The sequence below is a fragment of the Scomber scombrus genome, chromosome 4 (genome assembly GCF_963691925.1).
Source record: "Scomber scombrus chromosome 4, fScoSco1.1, whole genome shotgun sequence".
Classification (NCBI taxonomy): domain Eukaryota; kingdom Metazoa; phylum Chordata; class Actinopteri; order Scombriformes; family Scombridae; genus Scomber; species Scomber scombrus.
The window spans coordinates 28,481,406-28,501,022 of record NC_084973.1 but is presented as its reverse complement, the minus strand read 5'-3'; the positions used below and the strand labels follow the sequence as shown (position 1 = coordinate 28,501,022).

The 19,617-nt window shown below is 38.4% G+C and overlaps 1 protein-coding gene across 1 annotated transcript in view; it reads right to left on the bottom strand.

The window, feature by feature from the left end:
• adamts3 (ADAM metallopeptidase with thrombospondin type 1 motif, 3) overlaps window positions 1-19,617 on the bottom strand; it is a 137,417-nt gene that overhangs the window by 26,732 nt on the left and 91,068 nt on the right. The window contains exons 9-17 of the mRNA XM_062417928.1: window positions 19,593-19,612; window positions 16,586-16,718; window positions 13,876-13,989; window positions 12,935-13,080; window positions 11,088-11,263; window positions 8,502-8,635; window positions 7,380-7,503; window positions 732-815; window positions 93-173 (exon numbers count right to left, since the gene is read on the bottom strand). Coding sequence (XP_062273912.1) covers window positions 93-173; window positions 732-815; window positions 7,380-7,503; window positions 8,502-8,635; window positions 11,088-11,263; window positions 12,935-13,080; window positions 13,876-13,989; window positions 16,586-16,718; window positions 19,593-19,612 — 1,012 coding nt within the window. The remainder of the gene's footprint in view (window positions 1-92; window positions 174-731; window positions 816-7,379; window positions 7,504-8,501; window positions 8,636-11,087; window positions 11,264-12,934; window positions 13,081-13,875; window positions 13,990-16,585; window positions 16,719-19,592; window positions 19,613-19,617) is intronic.

Sequence of the window (19,617 nt, the reverse complement as noted above, 5' to 3'; positions counted from 1 at the left end):
TTCCAGGAAAACATGCAGAGGATGGCGATGATCTATTTTAAGGCATCCTCTGGTTTGGTATACATGTGTGTGTGTTATGAAGTCACACTTACCAAGAATTTGAGGGAAGGCCTCATGTTCTTGGATGATCACATGTCTACTTCCAGGAGGAATGAGAAACATCTTAAGGTAACCTTTGCCAAGTTGCCAGCAGCAGCAACAGTGGAAGGTAGCAGGTGGGTTAAAAAAGATAAAGACAGACACAGGTAAGATGAGGAGATACAGAAAATTATCCGTTTGCAGTGGTGGACATCTCGCGTGTTTCAGAAGCGTTGTTCACTTTGCTCTACATAGATTAAAGTTTGAGGGGGGGAAAAAAAGGCTAAATGTCTATGTCAGCTTTCCTCTTCACAGTAGAAGCCTGAAGGAAAAAATACAAGTTTAATTGAAACAGCTCATGAAGGTTTTTCATTCACACCTGTTGTGTCATCGGAGGACGATTAGAAATATTATTAAATCCTTGTATGGCTTCTATGCAACATGTGATAAAGACAGGATGTCTTTTGAATAAGCTGCAATTCTGCTTCCTTTTGTGTTCATACCGATTACTCGATGTGCAGACAGGATGTGGATGAAAAGAGCCTTCAGCCATGTTTCAATAAGCGACGAGAAAAAAGTTTTTACAGACTATACGGCAGCAAAGTCAACTTCTGGCTGAGATGTCCACCACTTACAAACCTACTGTCACTCACCAAGTACATTTCTAAAGTCTTCCGATTCATTTAAAAACACATTTCGAGCTCCTTTGGGCAAAGAGAAGGCTCCTCTGGTCTTCCCTTTAAAAATGAAACAAATCCGTTAGTCAGTTACAAAGTGTTTCCTCTGCAACAACATCACCTACAGTGGGAGCACATTTTAATTAGCATAGCAGGTAGCGGAGGACTTCACAGTGGATGAGGAGGTTAACTCTTTTATCTGGCCGGGTGGAACTTGCCAATCATCTGGACTGAACTGCAGCAGTGTAATTACTGGCCCTTAGATTTGACAGGCAGGTCCAGCACTCTCCTGACACAAACGCAGTGGTGTCACGAAGGTGATTATGAATGCAACTGGCACACTGTTGCTGGGTTCACACAAGGTTACAGCAGGTGGAAAGAGTAGCAGGCGCTGCTCTGCAATATACTAAAGGATATAAACTTTTGGAAAATGACACAAGAGAACATCCTGTGATGGCAGTCAATTTTGGAAGCACCGGCCGCTCGATAGAGATTACAATTTGATCGCAGTGTTTTGTGGACTGAAAAAAAAACAAGAACACAGCGAGCTAAAGACCCTTTGGGTGTAGATGCTCGGCAGCGGATCAGTGTGCCAGTTTAGGTTAAATCAATCAGCTTATAAATGACACCCCAGATTGCCTACAAAGCTCTGCAGGAATGTTTATGGGACATTTTTTTTATCTGCACAAAGACTTTAAGTTAGTTTGTTAGGCTGTTGAAAGCAACTGATCCAGAGACATATACATGAAATGACCATAAACATCAAAAATAAGGTTTTAGAGACTTGGCTGGATAATTGAACCTGTGACAATTATGACAGTTGGGACCTAAATAGACAATTAATTAGTAACATTGAACAGCGACAAACAGCAGCTTATATCACTCATGTATCTACAGTTGGTCTCTACAGCGTTAGGCATCCATCTGCTCTACAAGCTGGGCAGAAAACGCTAGAAAAAAAAGAGGTGGTGAAGGACTCAGTAACACTGGATACTTGCATATTGTGTTTTCCAACAAAGGGTTTTCTTTTTGGGCTCTCTTGCTTAACTGTTTCCCTGTTAAAAAATGTGAGTGGTTGAGTGAGAGAGTGAGATGTTAAGAAAAGGAGGATTGATCAAAGTTTTAACATCAAACATCGAGGCTCTGGGAAAGTCCATTATCATTTTTTTTTCCTCCCCCAAAGCTCTCTATTGACTTTTTAACACCATTTCAATGAATAAAAATTGATGATAAATTATTCATGACAGATGAGGCTGGCATTGTGAAACCATTTAAGTAAAAGCAGTGGTCATTCATCAAGCTATTCTCTTCATGCTGGCAGTTGATGTGAAGACACATTTTCCCAAAAAGAAATTAACCATACACACGCACTCATTCAGCTTAACACTGCACAGTGGGGGACTTTTGTATTGGCAAGAAAAACATCAATTGACCAAGCTGTGTTCACTCTAATTTGGTGTATGTGTGTGTGTGTGTGTGTGTGTTAATGTGCCCCCTATATGGCTGCAGAGGCGAGATAACCTGAGGGAAGCAGCTTGAATTAAAGAAGTTTCTACAAAGGGGACAAAAAGTTGTTTAATGAACTTACAAACTTAATAAATCATTAAAACAGGGGCTTCATTATTCCTCTGCTAATTAATAATGGTCTTAATCTAAAAGAACCCCTATGGTGAAGACTACGACAGCTATTAGACACTGTCACACGTTCATATCACTCCGCATCCTCCCTGTAGGCTCTATTAGCTGTAAATGTAAATTCTGCATGTGAACAAATACATAAACAAATCTATTATTTCATGCAAATCAGTATGACTTCTCAGTATGGATCCCAGGAACAATATATATTAGCATTTGTAACAGCTAATGAGGATCCTGATAAACTAAAGTAAACCTCCCACGAGGGCTGAACCTGAGGCGTGATTTAACAAGTCGGATCATGAAACACGAAGCATAACCTTGCCTTTTGTTATCTATAGATATTTTATTCACTTTCAAACACACTAAATATTATCATCCACACATGTTCAACTATGCAATTTACTTGTAATTATAAGGCATATATTATTTACAGCTGCTGCACAGTTACATTACAGTTTCTATACCCTGATATGATTCCTCCTCTTTCTGTTACAGCTGTGTTGCCTGTAATGTTAACTTGAGACAAGATGATATATGGATAGATGATTTGATTGATATAATGAAATATGAAGGTGGATTCTAAACTCTAAACTCTAAAAAATGTGTGTAAGTTTAGGAGGCATCTCGCCAACCCACAAGATTAAACTACCTGTACATCTGTAAACACATTCAGCTACAAGCTGTGCTCTGATTCAATACTACAAACGAATTACATAAAGTACATTCTAAATACTAAATGCCACTATTAATTATAGGAAAGGTATGTCTTATAAACAACAGTCAGGAGTCCATATGAATATTGAAAAAGGTTTTTTTTTCGCTGTAATCACTCCTCTTGTTTATATTGGATATTAAAATATTCCCTTTAAATGTGCTTTCAAAGTAAGTGATGGAGGACAGAATCCATAGGCCTTGTTTTGAGCAAAAATGTATTTAAAAGTTTATCTGAAGATGATATGAAGCTTCAACCAACTGAGTTACTCAAATAAAGTGAATATCTTCCACATTTACAACAGTTCCCTACAGTGTTTTCCTGGAAACTCTGCACTAAAAAGCCGGTAACTTTAAAGATATTGGTATGATTTGATGAATTTTGACTACTGAAGTTTTTTTATTAGCCTCAAATAAACTTTTAAATAAATGTTTTTGCACAGGAGGACTGTGTATTTTGCCCCACATCACTTAAAAGTTCATTATGGTTAATGGTTAGTGGTGACCAGCAGGGATGATTACAGCAACAAAGACATGTGTCTGCGTCCAATTTGGGCTCCTGAATATTGTTTTATGATTAGATTTGATTAGAAGAATGTTAACCTGTCCTTTCAACTTCACAAATTAAAAATGTACTGACTTTCCAAAGATTTTGTAAATATTTTTTCTGCATTCATCGACCCTCTGTAACTATCTGAACTCAACGTGCAACCTATTTAAATGTTTTTGCAGATGTGAGTAGTTTCATTTGTACATTGCATTCTGGGACATCGCACTGGATTAATCTGGATTTTAGTCTGACTTTTTTTGTACATTTATATTACCAATAATACTTAAAATACTCAAAATACCATATAAGACCACCTGTAATCATGTGGCCAAAGTAACAAACTATAATGACAACTGAATCATCTTCATGACAACTAAGCAATCTCTCTCAGACTCCTGATGAAGTCCATGAAATAGAGTTAAATCTGTAGTCAGTGAACCTTCACTAGGTGTTTGTTACACTGCTGTTTCTTAGGTTAATAATAATAAATCTCCACGCTTTACTCAAACCCCTGTTAGAGTTAATTATGCATGCACTATTTAACTAGAACACAGATTTAAATGATGATACTGCTGCAAGAAATGACGCATGAAAACTTTCCCCTTCATTTTGTGGAACTCTACTTTTAAAGTGATCATAACCTGGAAGATCATATCCCCTTAATATGATCACAAACAGGACAAGACGCCCTGGAAACTTATGATATATGTAAATTCCGTCTGCTTCTACTTTTTGTGCCCACGTCTACCAACACCTTGAAAAGTCTACTGGATGAGATGAGTAGGTCTGACTCACCGCTATTGAGGTGCAAATATGAATCTGCCACTTTGACATTAATCACAGTCTACTGCTGCTATATTTCCAGTGGTCGGGACGAATGTTTTCCTTTGGATATTATTATATTTGCTCCCAGCTGTTTGAACGCACTGCAGAGTGTTTACTCCACACTTCACAGTTTTCCTCATTATTTCTCATTTCAGGAAAATACAGGTGGTTATATTTCTTATTTGAGCCGGGCTGTATTCCAGGGAGCGTTCTGCTTGGTGCTTTACCTAAAAAATACAAACTGGAAATGTTTTCTTGATGTTAAGACAAGCCATTCGACCCTTATCCTTTTCATATTAAGTGCAATCTCTCACTGACTTTAGGCTTCATTAATTTGTTTGACTACTTTAGCTTTGATGACGTTGTATAATAGCTATAGCTTTTTTCTCCAGGTATTAGATGTTGTAAGTAGAGTTGGTAGGTTTCATTGTACGATTTTAACCTTTGTGTCGTCCTCCCGGGATAAATTGACCCCGTCTGTTTTGACTGTTCCTTCTTTCCTCCCTTCCTTCCTTCCGTCTGTCTTTCTTCTCTCCCTCCTTCTCTCTTTCTTTCCTTCCTCTCTCTTTCCTCCCTTCCTTATGTCCTTCCTTCCTCCCTCCTTCCTTCCTTCCTCTCGTCCTCTTTTCCTTTCTCCCTCCCTCCCTCTCTCTTTCTTTCCTCCCTCCTTTCTTCCTTCCTTCCTCTCTCCTTTCCTTCCTTCTTCCTTCCTCCTTTCCTTCCTTCTTCCTCCCTTCCTTCCTCCCTCTTTTCCTTCCTTCTTCCTCCCTTCCTCCCTCTTTTCCTTCCTTCTTCCTCCCTTCCTCCCTTCCTCTTTTCCTTCCTTCTTCCTTCCTTCCTTCCTCCTTTCCTTCCTTCTTCCTCCCTTCCTTCCTCCCTCTTTTCCTTCCTTCATCCTCACTTCCTTCCTTCCTTCCTCCCTCTTTTCCTTCCTTCTTCCTCCCTTCCTCTTTTCCTTCCTTCTTCCTTCCTTCCTTCCTCCCTCCTTCCCTCCCTCCCTCCCTTCCTTCCTTCCTTCTTCCTCCCTTCCTTCCTTGACTCGAGGACAACAGGAGGGTTAAAAGTATTTAAACAAGAGCCAGTAAAAAAGCTAAAAACATGATTAAATAGCCAGTGGGAAGCTAAAAATAAAAAAGAGCATTACCTAATTATGGCACGCTGATAATGGAGTGCAATCTGGTCAGCTAATCAAGATCATTTTTAAGCACTAGCCACTTTGCTATTTTAATCAGTGCTTAAATGAATGCATGCTCTCATCAAAGTTATCGAAGCAGAGAAAAAGTGCTCTCCATATTTAATTTAGTCAAACTGGGGTCTTTTAAATCACACTCTTGTATTTCATGCAAAAAATTACACCCGAAGATATTTTTTTGCTGAAACTATATCTATAGTGAACATTTTATGCAGAGGAAATGCTGAGTTCTTTGGAAATAAAAGAAAATAAATGGGTAAATGAGATGTTAACAAGGCCGTACGGTGGATCCTTTCTGTAATAATAAAGACACATGGAGGCAGATGGCCATCAAGATTATAAACCAGGACATCTAAAACATCCAGCTGTTCAAGGCAACAATTTAATTACTATTCAAAAGCCACAAACCTGATAACTCACAGCGGTGAAGCTAACTCACAGTAACGGTTGCTATCTAAGGATTTAATCAGGATAAGGCTACAGCTTTGCCTTATTTTTTTATTTATTTACTGTCATCATTAAACAAAAACCTCCCACAAACAAGTATTGTCTGTGTAGCAGAAGCCTGATATATCGTATCGGCCTGTGCAAGATGAGCTCTAACAGTGGGTGACGCATCTCTTCATTACCCAGCCCCAGTTTGTGCAAAAGTTAATTAATCAGCAATGTTTGAAAATCTCAGAGGGTCATTTAAAAACACTAAAAGTTCTTCTGACAGTTTTATATAATTTAATAAATTATTCCTCAAAGACTCTTTGAATCATCTGGAAGAAAAAGTATTCCATCTGCTCTACGATATGAAAGACTACTATCCTGAGTTGTGACAGTGGGCTACTATCTTTATTTTGATTTGGTTATAGAGGCACAATTTGGAAAACAGCTTTAAAATCTTGAATATTTGTTCATCTAAATGGAGTCTTCTGGAGTACTCTACCTAAGAACAACTACAACAAGTGTTTTTTAACACTCTCCACACACATAAAACACACATCCCACACACACCGTATCTATCTATATTTTTGTATATTTTTTCTATTGTGTATGTACATAGCTCTCCCTTCCCCTCCCCCTCCTCTTACATATTTATGCATATTTTTATATTCTTATTATTATTCTTGCTTGCACAATCGGGATAGTCACAATTCATTTCACTGCGATTCTTGAATCTTGATCTTTATTGACTTCCAGCTGGAGATAGTCCAGATGAAAACCATTAACTCTTGTTTAAGTAGAGCAACATTTTTGCTTAGGCCAAAGTTTTTAATCATCTTGTGTAGGAAGTGATGTTTTTTCTTCTTTTCATAGGATTTACTAACAATAACAAAAATATGGTGTAATGCCAGCCTTGTCTTATGACCATACATGAATGACTTATCAGTTATAGAGAGATGTAAATATGATAATGCACTCCAAGGTGTACCAATACAGAAAAATAATGGACTGGTGATGCCGTGCCTTCATCTTCTTTAATATCCTCTTCCGCTGAACTTATTGAGTCATTAAAGAAATGATAAATAAATGGAAAACGACAGTATGTACAGTACATTTATGGCTCATCATTCGCTCATGGCGTGTCATGAATTATAAACATTCAATATTATCAATATGATACCAAACCTCATCCATTAACAATCAAGTAAAAATACATCTGGGATTAAATGTGGAAAAAGAAAGACAGTTGTGTTAGTAATTTCCCATTTTTCCTTACCAGCTTTCTTTGGTGTTCGGGTGAAGGTTCCTTTAACGGTGCGGCAGTGGGAGTTGTCCCCACCACAAACGCCACATTTGTCCTCCACTTTGTTGGAGCCGATTTCTCTGTCGCAGCCAACTTTCTGAAGACCAAGAAACGAATTACAGAGAGGAGCTGATACTCTCATTGGCACAAGGGGGGAAATGTAAAATTCACAACATGATTTGACAAGAAGTCGACCTGTCACATGTTATTCACTGAGCCTTTATTAGGTGTTGGATTATCGGTGCTGACTAGGCAAAAACTGCTGCTGCTTTTGGAGTTGGAGGTCATGTTCCTGTTTCACATGTTTCACAAGGAGTCAGGTCTCTTTGTGACTTTGTGTTTCTGTTCTCATTTGTTGGTTATATCATTAAATTTGGTGGAAAGTTTGACCCTGAGATAAGTGCATATCCAGATACAATAGCACCAGTATGTAGGCATTCATAAGCTACTTCATATTTTGGTTCATAACTCAGTGTTTTGTGAGGCACAGAGCAATGGCTTTTACATTCATTGGCCCAAATTAATTCCATTTTGATCGCTAAGGAATACATCTAATCTTCATCAAATCTGATATTTAAGATAGTTGGAAAAACCTCTGTCCTATCAATGGTTTCCAAATTCTTATAAGATCGAGGGTCTAAGGATGAAGGGTGTTTTAATTGCTGAACAGATTGTACAGCCCCTGAGGCAAACTTGTTATTTGTGCTATTGGGCTTCATAATAACATTTGGATGAAAACAGGGCTGCAGCTGGAATGTCATTTACCTACTTAAGTTGCTGTGCTTTGACTTACTTTAATTTCTGCTATCTGGGGAAAAATTTCAGGACAAATCGGAAATGACCAATCAAATCATGAAGAAAATCGTACAGCTTATCTTCTACGCAGCAGTGAGTTAGCACTGAAAGATATGATAGAGAGTGAGAAGCTGAACCTACAGTAATGCTGATGGTGAAGTTTATTAACATTCCACTCTGTAATTTAATTAAAGCCTTCAGAGCTTTCAAGATTCAAACAGCCTGCGGCAACTAAGGTGCATGTTTACCTAATGCAGCTTTTAATATATCACAAATTATGTGATTTAAACACATCCTTACCACACATTCTCCACGCACGCAGATATCGTAGGCATCCTTATAGGAGCAACGTGTCCCATCATGCACCAGCTGCTTCATGTACGCCACGTCTCCGGTCTCCTTTGACTGGCAGTACAAATGGCACCTCTTGTTGGCTACAAAGCAACAGGTTATTAGATTATTATAACATATTTAGGTATGAAATCCAACATGGAATGACAGGAACATTATGAAAGTTAATAAATAAATGATTAAATAATATGAAATAAATGATTTTGTTTGCACCATTTGCACTTTTCCACGTAAAATGTAAAAATGTCTGTCTTTTTTTTTTTTGAATTGGAAAATGCTGAAATGACATTAATCTTGATTCTATGTTTGCTCACAAAGCTAACATATGTTGCTGCAGAAGAGAATTTAATTAACATCCACTAATAAATAAAGCATAATCAGGTCGCTAAAGCTTTAGACAGGTTCATGAAATTGTGAGAGTAACAATACAGAGTGCTAGATCATTATGAAAGGACAATTAATGTTCATGTAGCCAACACACGGCGTGCTAAACAAAAGGCAAAAGGGTATAGAAGAAACAAAAGAGCTGGAGGGTATGGTGATTAATTATGGACCTCCGTTTCTACAGTAGTTGTGTCATACATTTTAACACACAAAGGTGCATGATGATGAGGGCTCACCACAAGAAACAGCATGAAAATACAGCAACACCCAACATGCATCTGCTCCTGTTCAACTAAAATGTGTGGACATGTTGGAGAGTTTTAATCTTTATTTATCCGTACTGATGTTTTACACTGTACTCTAAAAGTAATTGGGTCTCATTCAGTAATGTCTTTTACTCTTAAGAGACTGAGAACCTCCAGATAACTGGGAATCCACATCACAGAGAGTGTGACATGGTCCACACATACAGACATCTCTGTGAGAAAGGCAAGGCGATGTCTTTTTCACCTGAGGGAGTGAAAAGAAAAAAATGAGTCTCCCCAGAGCCCCTAAAGACCTTTCACTCCAAAGGCTTTGGAAAGCATGAAAGGAGGCATCTCCAACTGGTCTGGGAATTGCTCTGCTCGGGACTTTAAAGCTCTTAAGAGTGGTCTTCACTCCCCACTCAACAGGACCAGAAAGTGCAGAACCAGAGCTAGTAGGATTATGAAGAAGCTTCATCACACCAGAAAAGACTACTCAAGCTTTAACTCTCAGTCAGATGCCTCTATAGCCACAAGTCCAACACTCAGCCTTAACTGAGAGACCCTGCACTGCACTCCAGAGCAGCCATCTCTGAGCCTGTATGAGTTACTATATATTCTGCCAACAAAACATATTATTTAACAATAAAATACATACATAAGATTCGAAAAACTGTTTGCACCTATATGATGATTGCAGAAAATGTCAGTGCGCCACAAATGAAAACCTATTTTACAGCTTGGGCAAAATCACTGTGCTTTATTTTTTGTATTGCATTGGGACAAGATGTTTGGAAATTGTAATAAAAATTAAAATATAGTATTTTTTCAACAGTGATTCAGTTGTATTTACAATTCCCCTTGAAACCACCAGAAACTATAATAATAATAATAATATGTGGTTATGATAAACAGTAAATTCACTGTACTTATATAGAGCTTTTCTAGTCTTTTTGACCGCTCAAAGCGCTTTTAAACGACATGTCACATTCACCCATTCACACACATTCATACACTGATGGCAGGGGCCATCCAACTACTAACCAATCACACACAGTCACACTCCGTTGGCGCAGCGATTGGGAACAATTTGGGGTTAAGTATCTTGCCGAAAGGTCGAATCGAGATGTGGACTGGAGGAGCTGGGAATCACCAGTCTTCCAATTGGTGGACGACCGCTCTACCTTCTGAGCTACAGCCGATATATGAATGATAACGACCATTTTTAAATTCTGATGAATCAATAGTGCATTCATTTGTGTCTGAATTCATACTCATAAAGATAGTCATAAACATCTTATCTACAGTCTGAAGGCACTACAGTCTTCAGAAAAGCTCTTTACCTTCAACAGAACAATGGGTTCCCACTTTATCGCCTTGCCTCCCTGCAGCTTCTCAGTGGGTTTTTCCTACTTTGTTTCTGCATGACTGACTTTCAAAACTCCAATTTAGGTGCCATAAGTGGCAAATAGCTTCACAGACAGAAGCCAGACAAAAGCAACGTCTCATGAAGAACAGAGATTAAAACAGGATACAGGTTTTGTATTAACACAGTATTGATCGATCACCTTTGCAGAAAGGTCACATTTTGAGCTTGGATGGATTTTAACGCTACATGTCAGCACAGTGATGGGTCACTGAGAAAGAATATGAAAGGGCAGAAGAGGAAGAAGAAGAAAAAAACAACCTAAAACAAGACAGAAACATACTTGACAATGTGGTCAGTGTGGTGTAACTGTCAAAAACCAGCTGGGAACATCCCTGTTTTGAATATATAATACCGTTCTTCAGTTCTCGCTTCAAGAGATCAAATCCCTTACCCCTGTCAACTTCTATTGTTTCTTTTTGGCATAAAAAAAGATCAGACACATGCTGGATCAAACATGCTGACATTTTTCTGGCTTACTGTCGGGATGCTCGTAGGGAAGCCAGTGGTGTTTGGCACTTTGGAACTCAAAGTGAGAGTTTCGGAGCTGGCACTGCTGGGCTCGGAAATCCTCAAAGTGTTTTGGGCAGTCGTCAGTGTTGCAGAGTTGATACTCGTAGTTTACTCCCGGGCAGTCCTGGCCACCGTTGGAGGGACTTGGGGAAGGAAACGGATGAACAACATCAGACACTTACAGAGAGAGGAGCTTTTCTTTGAAACCAAGAATAAGAAAAGATATCCTGCTCTAAAGTGGAGGCTAAATTTCTAAGCAGCTAACATGAATGATTGGGGTTATTTTTAACAAAGCACCTGCAGTTTGGCCAAATGTGATTTAGTATGCAAGTTATCTCATACTGCTTAAAAAAAACTCACCATATCAAGGTGTTAAACCTTTCATGGTTGACCAGTTGCTCTAATTGGCATCCAACCAATATTAATATAACCTCACCTTGTGAAGATTAATTTGCTTTAGAGGCTATTTCCATGAGGTGTTAATACATTATTTATGAAGAATTACTGCTTAGCCAATGTTGGTTTTTGAATGCTTCTCCTACAATATTGCTGACATATTTGCTAAATGATGCATGAAAGAGCGTTAACACCAGCATTAAGACCATTGTTCAAACTACACACTCACATTCTGCTAGCTCCCTCACTGCCAGCATATTTATAAAAAAAAAACATGCAACAGAGGACTGATGTGCTTGTGTTTACTGCTACAGAAAAGGAATAAATCAGTCATTCATCATTGTCACTTTGCTGTTGCTTATCATGCTGGCCAACGTTACCACCAGCTATGTGTGAGATGCACACTGAAGTTACAATTCGCCAGTGGTGGGCTGTTTATTGGTACTATAGCTGATACATGATAGACCTCAGACTCTCACAATATGTGCATTGTTGGAAAAATCAACAGTATCATATTCTACCATGAGTGTGTACAGCATAAGGAAATGATTTAGTGTGCAGTTACCCTTTAAAAGTGAATTACTGTGACTGGAAACAGAGGAAAACCTCTAGCCGGCACTGTCTAAAGGTGAAAGCAAATCCGCTTTCCAGCACTGCTAAAATAGTTCATGATTTAATTTGCTTAATCTGTACAATACTGAACTTAAAAAAGCAACAATCTGGTCATGTGTTAGACTATCTCTTAGCCTGGAGCAGTGACTTGAGTGTGGCTAGAGACTGTCTCTATGGTAAGCTACGCTAAGTGTCTCCTGGCTCCAGCTTTATTTTCAAAGGAGAGATATGAGATTGGTATCGATTTTTCTATTTAACTCTTGGCAAGAAATCGAATAAGCATATTCCTTAAAATGTCAAACCATTCCTTAAAGGTTAAGTTGCGGAAACATCATAGGCATGGGTTAAGTTAGGACAACACTACTGTCATGGTTAAAATAAACCACAGTTGACTATTAATATGAGATGGGACTTGAACCACGGTTTCCTGTGTCAATGTCTTGGTTGACCCAACCATTCAAACTGGGTTTTCTCTCTGAGACTCTCTCAAACACAAGACGCTGCTTGTCAGAAGAGTGTAGATTGGTAGATGGCGTCATTAAAACTCACAATGTGTCACTCAGTATAAAGCAGGATTATTTCAAGGTTTTAGAGAAGGAACATTTACAAATTAAAATTATTTACTTCATCTTTTAGTCCATAATTGAATGATAATTAAAAATACAGACTATACAACACACAGTTTTGGACGATCACAACAAAAACCATAAATCCAGCTTCACCCTTTTTTTCTTTCTTTTTTTTTTAAAACAATCAATTTAACAATCATTCATGATGCCTCACAGAAACAGATGTTGGCCACTTACGCCGGGTTGTTGCACTGACGTGTCCGGAAGCGAACGCCGGTTCCACAAGAGCGAGAGCAGGAGCCAAATTTGCTCCAGGAGCCCCAGGCGCCATCTTGCTTGACCTGATTTGGGTTTTTCCACATGCAGTGACCTTTGTAGCACCACTACAGGAGATGACAGAGTTAGAGGAGAGACGAAAGTTAGCCAACTAAAAAGGGCGTTTGGTTTTTTTCACCTCTATTAAAATGATAATACAGGCAATACAGTAAAGGAGACATACACTATATAGCCACAGTGTGTGCTTAAACATGGTAATGCTCCCATGCACAAATCCAGGTGCATCAAGGAAATGTTTTTTACCATTTTGGCATGGAAGAACTTTAAAAAAAAATCTATACACACTAAAAACTAAATGTATGACAGGTGTGCCTACTGCTGAAATATTCATTAAATTACAACATTACAGTCAGACCTTCATCAGGTACATGGACAGCAACACAACACTTCCATATACAGAAAAGCTGCCTTAATCATCCAATCAGAGGATTACACAAATCAGTTTGACTGATGAGCACCTTAAACTAACACAAAGCATGCAGAAACAATCAGATAATAGCATTAAAAACATTGTAAAGATACAAAATGACATGCATGTCAAGTGTAGAAGAACAGGCTTACACAGAGCTTGTGTGAAATTCTTGTTTTACTCTTTGTGAAAATCTACCCACAAATGGATCAGCACAGGTTACCCTAAGTGGCAATTTTAGGGGCATTGAACATGCTGATGATGAAATCTCATGAACGTGCACCTCCTCACAACAGAGGTGCATAAAAGCAAACCTCACAGAAAAGAGTTTTAGGATAAGAAGTGAAGAGTGAAAATGTTCTTGCATGTTTTATATGCTGTCCACACACGTTTTACATGAAGTATTCTCTGCAATAAACTGAACTAAACTTACTTTTCCAGGAGCACATTCAGTTCCATCAAGAGGCGGACCCTTCTTGGTTTTGCAGAAGTAAGGGTTGTCTGGGTGACTGCACCAGAGCTGTTTACACGGGTCAAATGTACGAAACTGAAACACAGAAAAGATGAGAGTCAAAATGTTAGGAAGAATAACTGAAAGAGCTGGCATGAATGTACTATATATGAAAGGTACAGCATGTGAAAAAACAGCTTCACTGCTTGTGTTATGATGCCTAAGACAAGGCTGAAAAGCAGAAATTGACCTTGTGTTTAAAATTGCTGTTTAAAAACAGATCTTAATTTTTTTTCTTTTCTTATATTAAGAGGCGTTAAGTAACATCACTGATTTCAGCCTTGAGATTCAAAATTGTTTATCCTAAGGTAAATACAAGAGCTGAATATTATTACACACTAATGTATGCACAAATATAATTAAGGCTCTGAAAATGGGTTTGAGTCAAATAAACAAATAAAAAGGATGTTAAAAAGTCTTATGGTAGAAGCAGTTTCTCTGAGCAGCTGCAGTCCTTCATATCTGCTGTAATATACTGCTGACATCTTGCAGACCTAATCTTTAACAAGTGTCATGGGCTCTACTATCAGAGCCACTAAGGCTGAGTGGATTGAGAAAGTTTTCTTTGGGAACTCATTGTTATCCTCCACTCCAGGGAAGGTGTTCAGACGTTATTTTTTTGAGGATTAGAAGTGCTGTCAGGCTGAGTGAAATACAAAAATTGCCTTTCAGCTGCCCAGAGCATCCTTTTACGAGGAAAAAATGACATCTAAAAGCTGTCCATCTTTTTGTCATGTACTCTATCTATCTCTCACATTGGTCTGCCTATTTCCTTTTCTGCTTTGCTCTTATCTGCAGCTGTTACTGATGCACCTGCATAATAATCACTGGATGTTTAAAATGTAAATAAGCATTTGGTTTACTGTAAAGGGGACATATTTTGCTTTTTGTGATTTTCTGTCATGTATATACTGTTATAATGTCAGATGTCTATATTTAACATAATAAGGTGCATGACAAGATGTGTGTTCATGTCTGTGGCTCTTGTCTTTTGTAGCAGGATGCAATCAGGCTCAGTGCGACTGCCTGCTGAACTTTATTGTTTTGGTTCAACCTCACTGCTCTAATCAGCGTAATTTACAGTAGCAGCAGCTGTTTTCAGCAAAAAAAACACCCTGAACCCTTTCATCCAAATCAAAGATTACTCCCAGGTTTCTGGCCTCACTGGTGCGATGCAAACCCTGGGAAGCTAAAGTCTGCGGTACACAATCCCTGTGAGCTTTGAGTCCTAACACCATCACTTCATTTATGTCATATGAGTGAGGTACCTGAGGTGAGGTCTGATGGATTTATGGAAAAATAGCATATTGTTTGCATAAAAATGGAAATAAACATGGCTGTATCATATGCAGCAAAGAGGTGTAACAATACCAGAAATGTACAACTGGTATCTGAATTTCTCCTAAAAATGTTAGAAGTGCTGTTTTCTCTTCTGTGATGAATTTGAAATCTGGACTGAAACTTTTCAAAGAGTAAGTGGTCATTCATAAAGGATACAGGCTGAGAATACGCCACTTTCTCCAGTACTTTAGCAAGAAAGGGCAATTTAGATAACGTTCAAAAATGATTATGAAAGTCAGTGATTTTTTGAGTAGGTGATGAACAACAACTGATTTACAAAGTAGAGGAATAACACCTGAAGGCAAAGACTTGTTAAAATTGCTAAAATATCTGAAGATAAAAAGGCAGAAACTTCTTGTTCCATTCAAAAAGAGTTAATTTTATGATAAGAAACATTGTGGACCAAAGAATATTCCTCAGAGTAATTTGCAAAGAGAAAAACTATAACAAAAAAATAATTATTCTCTCACTCTACTGAAGTTACAGCGAGACATTTCCTGTATGACACGGTGCTAATCATCAATCTCATTATATCAATTACTCGGCAGGTGTTGTCATTTCTGGCTTCCTACACTCACTTCTGCTGCTTGTACTCATTCCAAACAAAAACGTCTCATTCTTTAGAAGTCCAAGATAAAGAACTCGCACCACCATCAATATTGAACCCTCTTTATAAAATATTTCAACAAAGAAGGCAGAAAAACTTTCTCCTGATGCAAAAAAAAGCGAATGCATTTATGCAAAGCGATAAATCACATCTTTAATTCTGTTAGATGTCTGTTCCAATTAGCATCTCTGCTCATCTCTACAAGGAATAATGTGATATCAATTACAGTCTGCTGTGAATTAAGGTGGCATGACAAGCAGCAGTGACAAAAGAAAAGTGAATTTTAATCATCTTGGCATCTGCAGAGAGCTAGCCAGATAGCAGGTGTGACTGCAGTAAAGTTAGCAGATGTCTGTTTGAAGTTCTCCCAAGTTTAGTGTCTGATTCTGCTAGTGTGAGTCTGCTCATATATAAAAGTCAGTTTTTCCTGGATGGCTGCCATCAGCATCTCCTGCACGTCCTTCTGTGAAAAGCTCACCAGAACTTCTAGGCTCTGCTTAGCTTAAGTGACACTTTTTATAGCATGAGAAAGTTTCAGTAGATTGATATATTATTCTTTTCTGGCTCAGGTTCGCTAAAGCTTTTGTTTTGTTGTTTCACTTCAAAACGTATTTTCTTAGGACAGGGTACAGACTTTGCAGGTAGCATCTATCTACTAAATGGAAGCCTGAGGGCTGTACTCACTGAAGTGCAGATCTTATAGCCCACGCCAAAGTCAAATCGACACTGCTCATCCATCGAATAGTTGATGCCAGGGAGTTCAGGAAGCTGCGGCCAGTCGTGTTTGAAGGGATCATCCAGGAGACATTCATATGTGCTGTCAGGGAATAAGAAACAAATAAACGATTCAATTCATGATGAAGGAAAGATCTGCATTTCAAACCTGTGGAACAAACCCCCTGCCTTAGTATCAAGTCAGCTGAGTCAGTGCCTCATTTTAAAAAGCTTTTAAAGACACACATATACAGACAGGCATTTTTTATAATATAGTATAATTGCTGCTCCTCTTTGTTTTATCTATTGTTTAATGTTCTATTTATTTTACTATTTTTTATTGCGTTTTATGTATGTTATTATCTTAATATTGCTTTGTGTGAAGCACCTTGTAACTTCGGTTTTGAAAGGAGCTATAGAAACAAAGTTTATTATTATTAATTGCTTATTTGCATTATTCATCATGATTTGATACCTGTGAATATTCTGCGAGGAACGTCAAAAGCTTTTGGAGAAATTCAGCCAACGAAAGTAAGTTAAGCATTTAATGTTTCAGTTTATGGGCAGATTTGGCTCCATATGGCCAGCTGGTGAGGAGGGGCTCAGCTGTAGTAAATCCCAGCTTGGTTGCTTTTTTTTATTATTTAAAGGCAAGGGCACAGCTAAAATCTGCTCAGAGTCAGACAAAGCATATGTGCATTTTTGCGAGCGTAAAATGGTTTTAAACATTTAATAGATTTCACCTCAGCAGTTCTCTCATCGTGCTTTCTGTCTCTCACTCAGAACCAAAGCTTTCATATTTATTATCCTACATTATAGTAGAATAAATTGATTTTTCTGCTGCTGCTGCTGCCAAAAAAAACAAAAGCAGTATACTGTATAGCAATTGATTGCACATTGTCATTGCCTTTAATGCACAGTCAATACTTGGGTATCCACGCTCTGCTGAACTTTCCCTGCCACCGATTGATTGTTTTCCAGCTGAGTGAAGACCTCAATGTCTGTGAACTGAACACATGAGGTGGAGACATGCAGGCTATTTCAGTGTCCTGTTTGTAGATGACATGACTCCCTTTTAGATGCAGGAAGATATTTCACATCACGATGTTTATTATCCAAATGTTTAAGTGCTTTAATGGCAAATATGAAAATATAGTTACTTATGCTTTTACAAAATTTAATTATTTCTGGGACTGAAGCTACACTACAGTGTCCACTCAACTCACTTTGAATATAAACATTATGTAATACAGTAATAATTATCTCCCAATCGAGGAAGTTACATATATAGTTTTCTTCGTCTATTAGTGTGTCTGTTCATTAGTTTACCTCACATATCATTTCACATATTTCACAGAAAGTTTAATAATGAGCCAAGAAAAAAACAGATCAGTCATTGTGCAGATATTGCCGCTTATTTAGATTAAACTTTACATTTTGACTCCTGAACCAAAAGTGTAGAAGAACATTTGAATTATTTCTTGGTTGTAGAACATGTTCAGTATACCACAGGTCACATCATCTCTGTTTCAAATTGTTTGTGAATTTCTGGTTTGCACAGATTATGTAAAACACATGAATAAGCATGAATGTTGATTACAGATATATCTGCTCCTGAAATATGTATTGCATGAAATATTGTTAATATGCTGATATTTTATTCTCTTTTAGGGGAGTCACAAGATATTTTACTTTTTTGGCTATAAATGCATATCTCTTGTGATTATATGGATATTTCTTTGTGTTTTACCATGTTATAATTGTAATAACCATTGTTATCCACTATTTTTGATGATGTCCAAATAACCATATGCAATTATGCAAAACTGGCTCAACTCAAAATAATTTATTGAAATGTGCTGACTTTCCATCTCAGGTTGGTTTTACAGCAAATTTAAATGCAAATCACTTGGTGGTCATGAGTCTGACTCAGATGAAAGTTGCAAAATTCATCCTTGTGCAAAGCTCCAATATTCCTGGAAAAGGATTTAAGTATTCTCCAAATACCATGGAAGACATCAGCTGTTCATGGTGAATCATGTCAGTGGAGAATCTTTAAGCAGATTCAGATCCAGATGCAAAAAATGTTGATTAATTCTTACATTGTGTAGTTCCAATCCTTATGCATGCACAAATTATAAAGGAAGCTTATAAAGAAATGTAGAATAATGTTGTTAAGACAGACCAGCGTTTCAAATCTTTAGAACAATACAATATTTTAACCTTTGTGTCGTCCTCCCGGGTCAAATTGACCCCGTCTGTTTTGACTGTTCCTTCTTTCCTCCCTTTCTTCCTTCCTTCTGTCCTTCCTTTCCTTCCCTTCCTTCCTTCCTTCTTCCTCCCTTCCTTCCTTCCTTCTTTCCTCCCTTCCTTCTTCCTTCCCTCCTTCCTTTCTCCCTCCCTCCTTTCCTTCTTCCTCCCTCCTTTCATTCCTTCTCCTCCCTTCCTTCTTTCCTCCGTCCTCTCTTCCTTCTTCCTTCCTCCCTCCCTCCTTTCCTTCTTCCTCCCTTCCTTCCTTCCTTCTTTCCTCCCTTCCTTCTTCCTTCCCTCCTTCCTTTCTCCCTCCCTCCTTTCCTTCTTCCTCCCTCCTTTCATTCCTTCTTCCTCCCTTCCTTCTTTCCTCCGTCCTCTCTTCCTTCTTTCCTTCTTCCTTCCTCCCTCCCTTCCTTCCTCCCTCCCTCCTTTCCTTCTTCCTCCCTCCTTTCTTTCCTTCTTTCCTTATTTTTTTCCTCCCTCCTTTCTTTCCTTCCTTCTTCCTTCATTCCTTCCTCCCTCATTTCCTTGTCTTCCTCCCTTCCTTCCTCCCTCCCGTCCCTCCTTTCCTTCTTCCTCCCTCCCTTCCTTCCTTCCTCCCTCCCGTCCCTCCTTTCCTTCTTTCTTCCTCCCTTCCTTCCTTGACTCGAGGACAACAGGAGGGTTAAAGCCAGCTCACATCTTTGTTAACGCCCCTCCCGACTCTGTGTGAACATGAACTCACTGGATGTATCTCTTCAGCTCCTGTC